This window comes from Mauremys reevesii, linkage group 1 (genome assembly GCF_016161935.1).
Source record: "Mauremys reevesii isolate NIE-2019 linkage group 1, ASM1616193v1, whole genome shotgun sequence".
NCBI classification, from domain to species: domain Eukaryota; kingdom Metazoa; phylum Chordata; order Testudines; family Geoemydidae; genus Mauremys; species Mauremys reevesii.
In genome coordinates this window covers 360,179,426-360,195,659 of record NC_052623.1, presented here as the reverse complement: position 1 = coordinate 360,195,659, position 16,234 = coordinate 360,179,426, and the positions used below count along the sequence as shown (strand labels likewise).

Here is a 16,234-nt window from a genome sequence, read left to right as displayed (position 1 = left end):
GGAGGCTGTGGGGGAATCCCCCCCACCCCCCAGCCTTTGTGCTCTGGGAAGTGTGACCTGGGCTGGAGCCTGACGGGGTCTGTGTCCTGCCCCCCCGAGATCCCCAGCTGCTCCTCTCCTTGACTCTCTGCCTGGCCCAGCCGGACATTGCTAGTGGAATTGAAGCTCTGGGTTAAATCCCAGGGAGGAGGTTCGTGAGCTGCCGCCCTGGGAGCTCGGAGAGGCCCTGCGAGATCCCCCGCTCGCAACATTCCCTGTCCCCATTAGCACGGGAGCCCCACCCGGGCCCCCGCGTGCTAGCCAGGAGGGCATTAGCCGGTGCTCTCTGTGCAGTGCAGGACGATTATCGACAGCTCCTACCGCGTGGCCAAGGCCCTGGCAGACGATGTGGATTTCCACTGTTTCCAATTCTCCAATTTCGGGAAGGGCCTGATCAAGCGATTCAAGATCAGCCCTGACGCCTTCATCCAGATCTCGCTGCAGCTGGCTCACTTCCGGGTAAGAGCCGCCCCGTGGCCCCGTCTGTCTCTCCCTTCCGGGTAAGCGCCGCCCCGTGCGCAGCTCTCTCTGTGTCTGGTGCCCACTGAGGCGGGTGCAGCTGGCTCGCCATTTTACTGTAATTCTACCCAGGTTGGGGTGTTCCCAGCTCCACAATCCTGGGGGCGGCAGTCTCGGCTGTTTCTAGCCCTCGTGGCTGCAGGGGAAAGGTTGAACATGGAAAGCCCGAGTGTCCCTGTCGGCTCAGACCCAGGCAGCAAAGAGCAGCTCCCAGTGCGCGAGTTACAGTCTAGGGACTGTTTGGGGCCAGCAATGGTGCCAGGGGCCTGTCCGGCTCTGGTGCTGGGCTGCTCCCTCCCCACAGCCCTCCCGATCCCCACTGGCAGGGTGCGAGCAAAGGGGTGAGGGGAGCCTCTCGGCCAGGCCCCATGCGCTGCTCCGCTGGGCTCCCCCCATGGGCACGAGGGGCAGGTAGCGCTCCTCACTCCCCCCCATACCCCCTCCTGCCCCCCACCCCAGCTCTGATCTGCCCCATCTCCTTCCAGGACAAGGGCAGCTTCTGCCTCACCTACGAGGCGTCCATGACGCGTCTCTTCCGGGAGGGCAGAACTGAGACAGTGAGATCCTGCACCAGGGAGTCCACGGCATTCGTACGGAGCATGATGGACCCGGCCCGGGGCGTGAGTGTAACCCACCAGGCCCAGACCCCTCCTCCCCCTACGCCAGGCCCAGGGCTCCCCTGCATCCCCCCAGCCAGGCCCAGGGCCTACCCCTCCAGCACACCTATCCCCCCAGGCCCACCCCCCACCGCTGGGCTAAGCTAGGGTCCTTCCCCCCCATGCTGTGCGTTACTCACTGGGCACTATGCTTCTTCCACAGTGTCCAGTGGGTCCCATGGGCTGCTAAGGGGGTGCTCTCCCCAGGGCCGGGCACAGCAGAAGACACCCCCTAGAGCCAGTGCACTCAGTCACAGCCCTTGGTGGAGGGGGAGAGTGGCACAGGGAGCTGCAATAGGCCAAGGTCGAGTCCCCAGCCCACACCCCACGGAGGGGGAGCCCCTGGCCCCTGTGTCCCGGCTCTGCCCTGAGTGTGCCCTTTTCTCACTGCAGCAGCTGGAGCGTCTGCAGCTCTTCCAGGTGGCAGCAGAGAAGCACCAGCAAATGTATCGCCTGGCCATGACGGGCGCCGGCATTGACCGACACCTCTTCTGCCTCTATGTGGTCTCCAGGTACCTGGGGGTGGAGTCGCCCTTCCTGGCGCAGGTGAGGATTCCCTAGGGTCTCCTTGCACAGGCCACAGCCTGCTGGGATGGGTGTGCGCCGAGCCAGGGCAGCAGGGGCTGCACAGACAGCCAGGGGACAGCTGCTCCAGCCCTGCACCTCCCATATGGTGCCAAATAACCATGGCCCCTGCCAGTGCCGTCTGCTGTGTGCACGGGGCCTTGTGGGGATCTGCCTTCCACCTGTTCCCGCCTTCGAACTCGGACTCCAGGGAGACGTAATCTCCACGCCTGGTTCCAACCCTGAGCAGGAGAGAGGGTATGAAAGGAACAGCAGAGGGGAGGGGAAGGGACATTAAGAGGAAAGAAAGTGGCCATGCCAGTGACCCTAGCAGCCAGGTAGGCGATACTGGCACCAGAATGACTGTGCCCAGCTGGGGGAGGAATCTGGGCGAAGCTGAGCAGAAACAACTAAGATGTCTGACTCCAAGGCAAGGAGCCTGGGTAACAAGATGGAGGAGAGGTGAAAGCAGGTATTCTAGGGGTAACAGAAAGAAGTGGGAATAGTAGTCATGAGTAAGGCTAAGATTTGGTCAGGGATATTTTTTATAAAAGTCGCAGACGGATCACGGGCAAAAAAGAAAAATTCACGGAAGCTGTGACTTGTCTGTGACTTTTACTAAAAATATACCTGACAAAATGGGGATCTCTGGGTCCCCACACCGCCTCAAGTGGGGCAGCTGCGGAGGGGCTAGGAAGGACCCCTGCCGTCTGCAGCTCCAAGGGTCCCCTGCTGCCCGTGGGGGCCAGGAGCTGTGGGGTACTCCCGTTGGTGGCGGCCAGGGGCTTGGGGATTCTTCCCAGACAAGCGCAGCTCCCAGACTGCTGCACTGGGCAGTTCCCAACCTCTGCAAGCTGAAGTCATGGAGGTCACTGGAAGTCATGGATTCTGTGACTTCTGCGACCTCAGTGACTAAATCGTAGCCTTAGTCATGAGTGGAGCACAGGTACTGAAGGGTACGTGCTGTTCAGCAAAGACAGAAACAAAGGCAAAGGTTGGAGTGGCACTGCATAGTAGTGATGAGTAGGCTGTACAGAAATGATGGAGTGAATAAAACAGAATCTGTTTGCGTCAAAATCACTTTGGGGAAGAAAGATGCTAGAGGCTCCCCTGGGATAGTGCTCAGGGTCTGCTACAGACCCCCAGGATCCGATCTGAGTATGGATAGAGACCTCCTTAATTTGTTTAATAAAGGAAAAAATTACTGGGAATTGTGTGATTATGGGAGACTAACTTTCCGGATATAGATCGGAGGACAAGTGCAACTAATAATGATAGAGCCCAGGTACTCCTGACTGTGATGGCTGACAGACATCTTCACCAGATACTCACTGAACCGGGCGCTGCTCTGGAACTTCTCCCCACAAAGCAAGTCAGGACTTTGGGGAGCCTTCTGTCCCTTGGAGCAGACTGTCTCCAGGGCAAGAAGCTCACACGGCTTCACCTTCCTGGGTCTGACCTTGGAGCATTCAGCATCCTCTGCCCCTCAGTGCGTTTCCCACAGCGAGTCCACCCAGGCGGGGTCCTGGGGAAGCCAGTGGGTCCTGCACCCCCACTTCGCAGTCAGACGTGACTCTCAGCCAGCCAGTAACAGAGGTTTAATCGATGACAGGAACAGGGTCTAAAACAGAGCTTGTAGGTACAGAGAACAGGACCCCTCAGCCGGGTCCATCCTGGGGGGCAGTGAGCCAGACAACATTATCTACCCTCACTTCCCGTCCCCAGCCAGCTCCAGACTGAAACCCCCTCCAGCCCCTCCTTTCTGGCCTTTGTCTTTTTCCCGGGTCAGGAGGTCACCTGATCTCTTTGTTCGCCTTTAGCTATTCCCTTGCCGGGGGGGAAGGGCCCAGGCTATTTGTTGCCAGGATACAGAGTGTCGGCCATTTATGCGCGCTGGAGACTTAAGAAATGCAGAGGGGACTGTAAACGTGCGTGCCAGGGCTCGACCCTCCCAAGGGCGAAGGGGAACCACACCGACTCACTACGCGCCGTCTGCTCCGGGCCGGTCCCCGGGGTTCCTGGGCGACAAACACAAAATCGCCAGGCGCGGGCCCTCTGTCTCAGGGCTGCACAACAGTACGGATTAAGGGGGGGGGGGGGTCCAGCCCTAGGTTCGGGCAGGGCACCAAACACAGAGTCACAGTGCTCAGACCCCTTTTGGGGCCCAGGGCTGAGCTTACAGTCAGTGACCCTGAAGTTCAGGGAGCTCAGGCCCTCTGATGCAGGGGCTGAGCAGCCATACAAAGTTCAGGGAAGGTCAGGCCCTCTGGTGAGCGGCTGAGCGACAGTACAAAGTTCCAGGCTCGGACCCTTAGGCCGGGGCTGAGCAAACAAACGGTTCAGTAACTTGGCCCAGGCCCTGGATCGGGGGGGGGGGGGGCGACAAACAGTCAGGGCTCAGGCCCTAGGGCAGGGGCTGAGCAGCAATACAGTTTAGTACCTAGGCCCAGGCCCTTACGCCTGCGCGCTGGGGTGAGGGGGAGTCTGCCACCCGGGACGGGGGTGGCAGGGGGGACGCAGGCCCACCCACTCCACCGCGTCCCAGCCCAGGGCCCTGGCAGCGGCTACCACCGCTGACGGTCAGTGGGGATCCTGACCGCAACACACTGACATAGGCTCGTGCGTGTCCACAGCCTGACCAGGATCGGCTGCCCCCGGGCCACTTCCAGTTCCCCCCTCAGGGCCTACCTCATCCGTGGCACCGGTCCCAGGCCAGTCCACCAGCATGGGCTCCTCTCGACCAGGGCTTGGTGGCAGGTCCGGCAGCTCCTCGGGGAAGTCCGGCCAGGCGTGCTCAGGCGGCTCCTCCGGGTAACAGCAGGGGCGGGGAAGCTCCCGGGGCTCCTCTGGGTAGTGGGCGCGGGGAAGCTCCCGGGGCTCCTCCGGGTAGTGGGCGCGGGCAAGCTCCCGGGGCTCCTCCGGGTAGTGGGCGCGGGGAAGCTCCCGGGGCTCCTCCGGGTAGTGGGCGCGGGGAAGCTCCCGGGGCTCCTCTGGGTAGTGGGCGCGGGGAAGCTCCAGCCAGTCTGGGTGGCTGCCCCGGGTCCTGGAGGTTTCCCAGCCTCGAGCTCCCGGCGGCACGTCTGCTCCCTGCGGCGGCTGGGGCCTGACTGAGCTCTGGCGGCCGGCTTTTATACTTCCTGTCCCGCCCCTTGACTTCCGGGGGGCGGGAACAGGCGGCAGTGGCTCCGCCCACTTAGGTGTCTGTAAGGGCGCTCCCTCTGCTGGGCAGGAGGGGAGCCACACCGACTCACTACAGGGACACTGAGGCACCCACACAGTATTCAGAGGAAACATTAAGAACAGTCCGACTTCGTCACACAAACTCTAACAACACGAAGGGAAAGAGTCAGGGAAGGGGACTGGACTGAAGAACTCAAGGATCTGAATGTGGACGAGACCTGGAATTACTTTAAATGAAAGATGCAGAAGCTCTCTGAAGCCCGCAGCCCAAGCAAGGGGAAAACATTGGCAGGGAAGGGTTGCAGGCCAAGCATCTCCAGCAGGTGATTAGAGAAAGCAGAAAGCCTACAAGGAGTGGAAGAAGGGAGGGATCAGCAAGGGAAGCTGCCGCTTGGAGGTCAGGAAGTGTAGCGCTAAAGTGAGAACTGCCGGCAGCCAAGCAAAGTTGGACCCTGCAAAAGGAATGAAAACCAATAGTAAAAGGTTCTAGAGCCATATACATAAAAAGAAAACAAGGGAAGAAGAAATGGGACCGTTAAGCACTGAGGATGGGGTGGAGATTAAAGATAATCTAGGTGTGGCCCAACACCTAACAAATACTTTGCCTCAGTTTTTAATGAGGGTAACGAAGAGTTTAGGGGTAGTGGCAGGGTGGCAGGGTGGCCAATGAAAAGGAGGATATGGAAGTAGAAATGACCACATCCGAGGTGGAAGTCAAACACAAACTATTTAATGGGACTAAATTGCGGGGGCAGATAATTTCCATCCAAGAATATTAAAGGAACAGGCACATGAAATTGCAAGCCCAGTAGCAAGGATTTTTAATGATAAACTTGGGGGTCGTACTCTATGACTGGAGAATTGCTAATATAGTTCCTATTTTTACTGCAAGGTGAACTGTCAGGCTGAAGGGAGGTTATTAGTGTTGTTCCTCAGGGATCGGTCTTGGGTCCAATCTTATTTAACACACACATGCACACAGGCACCATGCACACAGCCCTCCACACACATGCACACTCTGCACACCCACATGCACACAGCACCATGTGCACACCCTGCACACACCCACATGCACACAGGCACCATGCGCACAGCCTGCACACACACATGCACAGCCTACACATGCACACAGGCACCATGCGCACACCCCTCCACACACATGCACACCCTGCAGACCCACATGTTGCCGGCACAGAGTGCCCGAGGACAGCAACAGTGGGGGTTCGTTGCCCGGTGTGCTTCACTCCAATAAACACACCAAGGTGGAGAAGCAGACAAAGTTTATTTGAGATCTCAAAGCGATGCCAGGAGACAGACACGTCTCAAATCAAGCACCCAGCTACAAGCAGCTTTTCTCTTTTTATACATAACTTTAACTAAGCCTCTTCTATCCCCACCCCACTCCCCCTCTCTCCCCACCTTTCATTCCCATGTAGCAGATACACTTTGCAGTAGCAGTTACATTAAGCGGTTAAGTCATACTTGGCGGCAACCAATCTAGCTCGTTAGTAACTCTTCTGTGAACCGTTATCTTGTCTTACTTTCTTTGATCTGTTATTTTGCCCCTTAGCCAGGAGCAAGCAGGCCTCATTATAGCAGGCCTCTGTGGTGGAGTAGGGACTGTCTATGTGGGGGATGGGAGAGCAGGGAGGATGGGAGAGCAGGGAGGATTTTAGGTGAGAGGCAGGTATGCAGACTGTAACATGAGCTAGGCCTGGGGGAGGGGAGGTGACACCTCGGCCCAGGAGCTGGACAAAAGAAAAGGAGCTGAGTGGAGAGGGTGGGGTCAGTCTTTGGTTTTGGGACCGGGGTGGTGGGTTTGCAGGGGAACCTGTGCTGGAATCCAGACACCCTGAACACTCAGAGAGGCCAGAGTGAGGGGTCCTGGCGCTGAACACGAGCTCTGCTGTATCCTGTGTTCCTGTTGTCCAATAAACCTTCTGGTTTACTGGCTGGCTGAGAGTCACTGTGGGTCCCAGGAAGAGGGGTGCAGGGCCGGACTCCCCCACACTCCGTGACAGCCTCATTATTACCTTCTGGTACAGGTGTTGCAACTGATAACCATTCTCTGTTGCTGGCCTGTTAGGTCAATTAAAGTTCAAACATGGACGGGCTTTGATTAGACATGGAGTGACTTTAGTTCATTCAGGCCTAGTGCAGAAAGGCTTCATTGACACTTGTGGTCTTCCACCCTCCTGAGCTACCTAGATTTATGCCTAATGACACCAACACACATGCACACCCTGCACACACACACACACACACAGCACCATGCGCACAGCCCTCCACACACATGCACACCCTGCACACCCACATGCACACAGGCACCATGTGCACACCCTGCACACCCACATGCACACAGGCACCATGCGCACAGCCTGCACACACCCACATGCACACAGGCACCATGCGCACACCCTGCACACACACACAGGCACCATGCGCACACCCTGCACACACATGCACACCCTACCCCACCTGACACATGTGTGCACACACCATTTCACCCACACTCATCTGCACACACCGTTTCACCCACACTCATCTGGTAAGGCCACCACAGACCGAGTGAACTCCTCCTGGAGGCTGGGAAGAGACGGCCGGAGCCTTGTTGGTCTCTCTGTGTTCACCTCTGGACCGGGATAGACAGAAGCTGGCCTGGCCTGCGAGCTCCCCTCTGGCGTCTACCTGCCCCTATTCAGCCTCCCCCCGTGTGAAACTGCTCATGTCCTCGTGGCACTGGGGGCGCTTACAGAAAGCCAGAAAAGGGCCAAGACTCAGCTGGGGATCCAGGCCTGTCAGTCTGGGCCCTGGGCTGTGGCTCTGGGCTGGCAGCTCTGCTCTGGGCAGTGCTGGGTTCTGGAAGGGAGGGCTCTGGGCTCAGCTCAGGATGGTCTCTGCAGAGGTTGGAGCCCCGCGCTGGCGGGGAGGGGAGGTGGGGCTGGCAGGTGCATGGTGCTCACTGGAGTGTGGTTCTGTGCAGGTGCTGGCTGAGCCCTGGCGTCTCTCCACCAGTCAGACTCCCCAGCAACAGATCAAAATGTTTGATATGGAGAAGAATCAGGATCTTGTCTCCTCCGGAGGCGGCTTCGGCCCAGTGAGTTTTACTCCCACCTGGGGCTTCCGTTCTGTGCCTGGGCAGGGTGGGAGCATATGGGACTGCGGCTGTGTGGGTGGGGAGGGTAATTTGGGCAAATGTAGGTTGGGAAGGGCACTTCAGGGGGTGCAGCGGCTGGGCAGGGGGGTGTCCTGGGTACATGCGTGGGGACAGGGCATCTCTGGTTTCTGCAGTGGCGGGGCGGGTGGGTGCCCTGGGTACATGCACAGGGGACAGGGCACCTCTGGTCACTGCAGTGGCGGGTGCCCGGGTACATGCACGGGGGACAGGGCACCTCTGGTCTCTGTAGCGCCTGGGCGGGCGGGTGCCCCGGGTACATGCACGGGGGACAGGGCACCTCTGGTCTCTGTAGCGCCTGGGCGGGCGGGTGCCCTGGGTACATGCACGGGGGACAGGGCACCTCTGGTCTCTGCAGCGGCGGGCCCGGCGGGTGTCCTGGGTACATGCACGGGGGACAGGGCACCTCTGGTCTCTGCAGCGGCGGGCCAGGGGGGTGTCCTGGGTACACCAGTGGGGATGGGGCATCTCTGGTCTCTGCAGCGTCTGGGCGGGCGGGCGCCCTGGGTACACCGGGGAGATGGGGCACCTCTGGTCTCTGCAGGGGCTGCACGGGCAGGAGTCCCAGCTGGGGCAGTTGGTGGAGCGAGGCTGCTCCGTGCAAGTGAGGGCAGTGAGCGTGACCCTATCGTTTCTCAGGGATTCTGGCATTGCTGCAGCTCGCGGGGCATCAGCACCCAAGTGCCTTGCCCAGCCCAGCCCCCAGCTACCAGCCCCCCACTGCCTGTGCTGGGACCGGGCAGGGTCTGAGTGACACATATATAAATGTGAGTCAACAGTGTGACACTGTTGCAAAAAAAGCGAACATCATTCTGGGCTGTATTAGCAGGAGTGTCGTGAGCAGGACATGAGAAGTAATTCTGCTCTGCTCTGCACTGATTAGGCCTCAGCTGGAGTGTTGTGTGTAGTTCTGGGCACATTTCAGGAAAGATGTGGACCACTTGGAGAGAATCCAGAGAAGAGCAACAAAAATGATCAAAGGTCTAGAAAACATGAGCTATGAGGGAAGATTGAAAAAACTCAGTTTGTTTAGTCTGGAGAGGAGAAGAGTGAGAGGGGACATGAGAACAGTTTTCAAGTACATAAAAGGTTGTTACAAGAGGAGGGAGAAAAATTGTTCTTCTTAACCTCTGAGGATAGGACAAGACACAATGGGCTTAAACTGCAGCAAGAGAGGTTCAGGTTGGACATTAGGAAAAACTTCCTCACTGTCAGGGTGTTAAGCCCTGGAATAAATTGCCCAGGGAGGTTGTGGATTCTCTGTCATCGGGCATGGTTAAGAGCAGGTTGGACAAACACCTGTCAGGGATGGGCTGGATAATACTTAGTCCTGCCACGAGTGCAGGGGACAGGCCTAGATGGTCTCTCGAGGGCCCCTCCAGTACGACTCTGTGATGGCTCCGGGTTGCTGAGCACAGAGCCGGGCACAGGGAAAGGCTCACACCCACCCTGAGGCTATTATTGAATCTGGCTGGCCTGGCGACCCAATCGAGGTTGCACCACCCACAGTCAGCGGCTCCAGCCCCTTCCTCCCGGCTGCATTCCCTCTCGGTGCCACTGCCCATCCGCCTCTCTCTGACTGTCTCTGCAGGTGGCTGACGACGGATACGGCGTCTCTTACATCATTGCTGGCGAGAACCTGATCACCTTCCACATCTCCAGCAAGTTCTCCAGCCCCGAAACGGTCAGAGTCCCCCTCAGCCTGGCTGGGCACAGACTGCCTGGCCGATAGGGGCCAGGCTAGGAACCCCTCTGGGCCTCGTGGCCCATCAGCATTCGTGGCTCTCCCTAGGAGAGGAGCCCTGGGGTACACCCAGCCAGCTGGAGGGCAGCCCTGAGAGGGGACACGGGGTCTGAGAGCCCTCCCCTGGGGCCTGCTGTCCTTTAGCTATAGGAATGGGCCGTGTGGGTCAGCCCCAGGGCCCATCTCGCCCCCTCTCTGATGGGCCAGGACCAGGACCTTCGGAGGGAGGGGCAGGGATTCTGGAATAATGTGCCCTGGGTGAAGCATCTCCCAGCCCGTTCAGTTGGGGGCTGGCTCGTAGCTCTCGGCAGGCCTTTCCTTCTGTGTTTGTCTAAGCAGGGATGTTCCTGTTATCCAGGCCTTGTTTGAAACTCACTAAGTCGTACCCTCTCTGGCAGCTTGTGGCAGTGAGTTCCACGGGTTAATTATACCATGGTGTAAGAAAAGCATTTCCGTTGCTCTGTGTAAATGTGCTGCCTGTCGGTGCTCTCGTGTGTCCCCTGGCTCCTCTGTTTTGGGACAGCACATGAGAGCGCCCTGCCCTCCATTTCTGTCCTGTCAGCATTTCCTACCTCTGGCACATTGCCTCTTCTTCAGCTCCTGGCTAAACAGCCAGGCTCTCCAGCCGCTATGAGATCTTGCCACCCGTCCCTGGCCCCTCGATCCCTGCGGTTCCCTACCAGATGGGGGAGCATGGCCTGGCTCGCTGTAGCTCCTTTCCCTGGCCCTGCAGTCTGTGGGCATTGTCCCTGTGACTCGCCTGGGGCCAGATCTTCCTGCTGTCCCAGCAGACATCTGTCTCCGGATGCCCCGTCTGCTGTGGGTGCTGTGCATGGGGTGGGTGTGGCTGTGGGGGCTGGGTTAGGGTCACGCCTGCCGTCTGGGGCATGGGAGCGCCAGTCAGGATCTCCGCACAGTGCACGCTGGCTGAGGGTCGGGAGGGGTTTGCAGATCACTCACCGAGTGGGGCTTGGAAGCTGCTGTTGCAGGACCGGCCTCGCCCTGCAGCTGAGGTGTGTGCGGGGGTGTGGGTGGAGGGGAGCTGTGTCGGGGCCTGGCCCCACTCCGACGCCCTCCTGTTCCACTGACCCTCGTCCCCGTCCTGCCCTGTCCTGCTGTAGTATCCCACTTCCAGAGCAGGATGGGCCCCTCCCCATCCCGCATCCCCCCAATGCCATGGGCCAGAGAACTCTGCCCACCTGGGGCATCTCAAGCTGCCCCCTGCCGCTCCTGCCCCCTGCTAACCTACGGCTCTCGCTGGGACCCGGGTTAACCAGGTCCTGTCTCCTCTCTCACCACAGGACTCCAGACGGTTCGGGAGGAACATCCGCCAGGCCATGCTGGACATCGCAGATCTCTTCAACGTTCCTGCCAACAAGGTGGCCAACTGACCCCGCGCCATGGGAGGGGCGACGGCCCCTGTGCCGGAGACGCGTGAGGCTGGCCCCAGGGCGGAGGCCGTGGCCCCAGAACACCGGGCGAGCTGGCGGGGCTGCCCCTCCGGTGCCAGCGCTCGCCCTGCGGTGGGTCCCTGCCAGTCGGAGCCCGCCCGGCCAGCCACGGGGACCTGGGGACGCACAAAGCCGTGGGAGCGGGTGCGGGAGATGTCCTCCCTCAATATTACCGATAAAGGCTCTTTGTGTAATGCCAACCTGGCTGCCGGGTGATGGACTCCGCCCGGAACCGGGGGGGGGACAGACAGAAGGAAACTTCTGGGGAAAGGGGGGCAACCGTCCCCCACGCCACGAGCCGGGGGAATGAGAGTCGGGGAACAGGGCCAGCCTGGGCCTCGCTACCACGTCCTGATGGCCAAGGGGAGGCCGGGTCTGGCCGAGAGGGGAGGGAACTGGGCGGCAGATTCTGGCCGGGCCGGTGGCTAGGCTTTTGCGAAGGAACCGAAGGAAGTTTGGTCTAAGTGGGACCTGGCTGGGTTTTGGGTGGTTTATGGGGTGGGGGCACCAGTGGGGTTTGGTATGGGATGATGTGGCCTTGGCTGGGTATGGGGGTGGGTCAGTGGGGTGGGGATGAGGTGACCGGGCTCTGGCCGGGTGTGGAGGGGTGAGTGGGCTGGGGATGGGGTGACGGGGCTCTGGCCGGGTGTGGGGTGAGTGGGCTGGGGATGAGGTGACGGGGCCCGGCCGGGTGTGGGGTGAGTGGGCTGGGGATGGGGTGACGGGCTCTGGCCGGGTGCGGGGTCAGTGGGCTGGGGATGAGGTGACGGGGCTCCGGCCGGGTGTGGGGTGAGTGGGCTGGGGATGGGGTGACGGGGCTCCGGCCAGGTGCGGGGTCAGTGGGCTGGGGATGGGGTGCCGGGGCTCCGGCCGGGTGCGGGGGGTCAGTGGGCTGGGGGATGAGGTGACGGGGCTCCGGCCGGGTGAGGGGTGAGTGGGCTGGGGCTGGGGTTGCGGGGCTCCAGCCGGGTGAGGGGGTGAGTGGGCTGGGGGCTGGGGTTGCGGGGCTCCAGCCGGGTGAGGGGGGGTGAGTGGGCTGGGGGATGGGGTGACGGGGCTCCGGCCGGATGTGGGGGGTGAGTGGGCTGGGGTATGGGGTGACGGGCCTCCGGCCGGGTGCGGGGGGTGAGTGGGCTGGGGGATGAGGTGACGGGGCTCCGGCCGGGTGAGGGGTGAGTGGGCTGGGGATGAGGTGACGGGGCTCCAGCCGGGTGAGGGGGGGTGAGTGGGCTGGGGGATGGGGTGACGGGGCTCCGGCCGGATGTGGGGGGTGAGTGGGCTGGGGTGACGGGGTTCCGGCCGGGTGAGGAGGGTGAGTGGCTGGGGATGGGCTGACGGGGCTCTGGCCAGGTGCGGGGGTCAGTGGGCTGGGGATGGGGTGATGGGGCTCCGGCCGGGTGAGGGGGTGAGTGGGCTGGGGATGGGGTGACGGGGCTCCGGCCGGTTGAGGGGGTGAGTGGGCTGGGGATGGGGTGACGGGGCTCCGGCCGGTTGAGGGTGAGTGGGCTGGGGATGAGGGGCTCCGGCCGGGTGAGGGGGTGAGTGGGCTGGGGATGGGGTGACGGGGCTCCGGCCGGGTGAGGGGAGGTGAGTGGGCTGGGGATGGGGTGACGGGGCTCCGGCCGGGTGAGGGGAGTGAGTGGGCTGGGGATGAGGTGACGGGGCTCTGGCCGGGTGCGGGGTCAGTGGCCTGGGGATGAGGTGACGGGGGCTCTGGCCGGGTGCGGGGTCAGTGGGCTGGGGATGGGCTGACGGGGCCCGGCCGGGTGCGGGGGTCAGTGGCCTGGGGGATGAGGTGACGGGGCTCTGGCCGGGTGCGGGGTCAGTGGGCTGGGGATGGGCTGCTGGGGCTCCGGCCGGGTGCGGGGTCAGTGGGCTGGGGATGAGGTGACGGGGCTCTGGCCGGGTGCGGGGTCAGTGGGCTGGGGGATGAGGTGACGGGGCTCCGGCCGGGTGCGGGGGGTCAGTGGGCTGGGGGATGAGGGGGGCTCCGGCCGGGTGAGGGAGGGTGAGTGGGCTGGGGGATGAGGGGGGCTCTGGCCGGGTGAGGGGGGAGTGAGTGGGCTGGGGATGGGGTGACGGGGCTCCGGCCAGGTGAGGGGGGGGTGAGTGGGCTGGGGGATGAGGGGGGCTCCGGCCTGGTGTGGGGGGGGTGAGTGGGTTGGGCTGACAGGGCTCGAGGAATATGCCGTGGAGATTAAACACGTCAAGGGCAAAGAGTGTCGTGGCCGACACCCTGGCCAGGCAAGAGGGCCGAGGCCTGCAGAGGGGTCAGTCGCTGACCCTACTTCCTCAGGGACAGGGGGCGGAAGGGCACAGACATGTCTGTGTCCGAACATCCTGCAGGGGGTCATGTGGGGACGGGCTCCAGCGAACGCTAAGAACTAGCTGTGACGGAGCTATTCTGGCGGGACCCAACTGAGAGTGCCAAATCAGGACCAATTGCTTAAACAGGGCAGTTACAACCCTAGGCTGGGGTTTTTCCACCTCTAAGGCAAACCAAACCAGCCAGACAAAAAGGACTTTGGTCTCACCCCACTGGCTAACCATAAGTCACACAAGCAATTTCCTTAGACACTCCAGTCTCCCCGTATCACCACCAGTGCACTCGTCCTGGGGATAAATGGTTATGAAAACCAACACCCCAATAAAAGAAAAAGGTTCCCTCGATCCCAAAGGACCAAGCCCCAGACCCAGGTCAATATACACATCAGATCTTACCCACAAATCACGCTGTTGCCAATCCTTTAGAATCTAAAATCTAAAGGTTTATTTACAAAGGGAAAAAGGTAGAGATGAGAGGTAGAATTGGTTAAATGGAATCAATTACATACAGTAATGGCAAAGTTCTTAGTTCAGGCTTGCAGCAGTGATGGCATAAACTGCAGGTTCAAATTGAGTCTCTGGAAAACATCCCCCACTGGGATGGGTCCTTCAGTCCTTTGTGCAGAGCTTCAGTTTGTAGCAAAGTCCCTCCAGAGGTCAGAAGCAGGATTGAAGACAAGATGGAGATGAGGCATTGGCCTTATATAGACTTTTCCAGGTGTAAGAATCCCTTTGTCTTCACTGTGGAATTTTACAGCAAAATGGAGCCTAGAGTCACATGGGCCAGTCCCTGCATACTTTGCTGAGTCACAAGGCGTGTCTGCCTTCTCTCCATGGGTCAATTGTGTAGCCGATGGCTCTTTAATGGGCCATCAATCCAGCTATGCCGGGCTAACATCAGCTTGTCTGGGAGGCTTCCCCCGGAAGCACAGCACAAACTTGAAATACTGACAGCATAGAACCAACATTCATAACTTCAACTAAAAATGATACAGACATACAGACAGCATAATTATAACCAGCAACCCATAACCTGGTCTTAGACACCTTATATGACCCCCTTTACTTAGGATTTGGTGCCACTACAGGACCTTGGTTGCAACCCATGTTCTATATGGTCCCAATTTATATCAATAACGTCACACCCCCAACGCAAAATTGATGCAGGAAGGGATGACAAAACATCGCTGACTGCATCCCAAGAGCCCCCTTTCCTTGGGTTTGTCTCACTACAGCTAGTGTTGGGCTAGAGGCCGTACCAGTGTATAACCGAAATGGTTTATCAAAGTCATGTTCAATAACATGAATGAATCTCCTTACAAACTCAAGGTATAACTTGGTTAGCTTTTGCAGCATGGTTCCTGTATGTTTCATGTGATCTTGCCAAGAGCTAAAGAAAACAGCTACTTTATCCATACCAGCTTTGGCCAATGTTTGGAACCCAATTAACATTAAACCAATGTAGATATTGAGGTTGTTCATAGTACAGGAATCTTGGCATTTAGCCATGAAAGCAATATGGTAGTGTGCCTCAGTTTCCCCTCTCATACAGCACATCAGGTCTGGAATGTATTTTCCCCTGTGAAAAGTTCCAACACTGTTTACATGCACTAACTGTGAAACATCAGTATAGCAAGGCCCTTTAACATAAAGTGTGTTTTCATGTATTCCTTTCAACATGTTTAAGGGATTTTCCAAAAGATTAGGCACATTGTACATTGTTACAGTTCTTGGCCATAGCAACACATTAGTTACAAAAATTAGCATTAGCAATAACAACAAATTCATTGCAAGTGTCCATTTACAATCATGTTTGTCATGCCACACCCTTGGCTCAATACCATTGGAATTTGGGCATTTTAGGGTTAACCTGTGGGCTCCTTTGCAAAATTCAGTCTTCTCTTTCCTTCTTGTTCTTCGGGACTAAACCCTGATTTCTCTTGCTTAACAGAGATCACTGGCTGATGGGGTGGGCCCTCTGTGCTAACAGCTATTAGCAAGTCTTTCTTCTCCCTGCCAGCCAAGTAATTCGCATCAACACAGACACTCGCTTTTAACTTCTTAGCTGCTATGGATTCCACGGCTGGACTTTGTCTTACAGAGATACCACACAAATCCAAAGAGTCTGAGGGTGAGAGCTGGCTTGCTCTCCCCTGCCTCCTCAAGCATTTAGCCATACAACTGTTCTGCCCTGAAACACCAGTAACTGAATCTGTCCTCAGATCCTGAAGCACAGACTGCTCACTTACCGATTCAGCATGGAGACATTCCTGTCCCAACAGCATTGTCTCCCCACCAACAAGCTGGCCACACACAGCCAGGTGGTTATAGGGCTGCTCAACTTCCTTAACAGCTTCTACTCCACCTGAGACCTTTTCAAAGCTGCCCACACTGGATCTCTCAAAAGGAAAGTCAGTGGAGCCATTCACAACCGAAAATTTCTGGCTGTTAGGAACTGAAACTTTCTTGATTAAATCACTTTTACACCCTTCAGTTGCAGTAAACTGCTTGCACAGGCTACCATGAGGATTCCTTTCCCTAGGAGCTTCTCTAAGCAGCAATTCACCCCTCTCAGGAATTC

The 16,234-nt window shown here is 58.7% G+C and overlaps 1 protein-coding gene across 4 annotated transcripts in view; it reads left to right on the top strand.

Annotated features, from left to right (window-relative positions):
- The window catches only part of CPT1B (carnitine palmitoyltransferase 1B), a 46,231-nt gene extending 34,703 nt beyond the window's left edge, over positions 1–11,528 (top strand). For all 4 annotated transcript variants that reach the window (XM_039520330.1, XM_039520332.1, XM_039520329.1 and 1 more), the window contains 6 exons: positions 334–498; positions 1,044–1,178; positions 1,608–1,760; positions 7,942–8,055; positions 9,725–9,817; positions 11,179–11,528. In XM_039520330.1, coding sequence (XP_039376264.1) covers positions 334–498; positions 1,044–1,178; positions 1,608–1,760; positions 7,942–8,055; positions 9,725–9,817; positions 11,179–11,268 — 750 coding nt within the window. In that variant the 3' untranslated portion in view covers positions 11,269–11,528. The remainder of the gene's footprint in view (positions 1–333; positions 499–1,043; positions 1,179–1,607; positions 1,761–7,941; positions 8,056–9,724; positions 9,818–11,178) is intronic.
- The last annotated feature ends 4,706 nt before the right edge of the window (positions 11,529–16,234 follow it).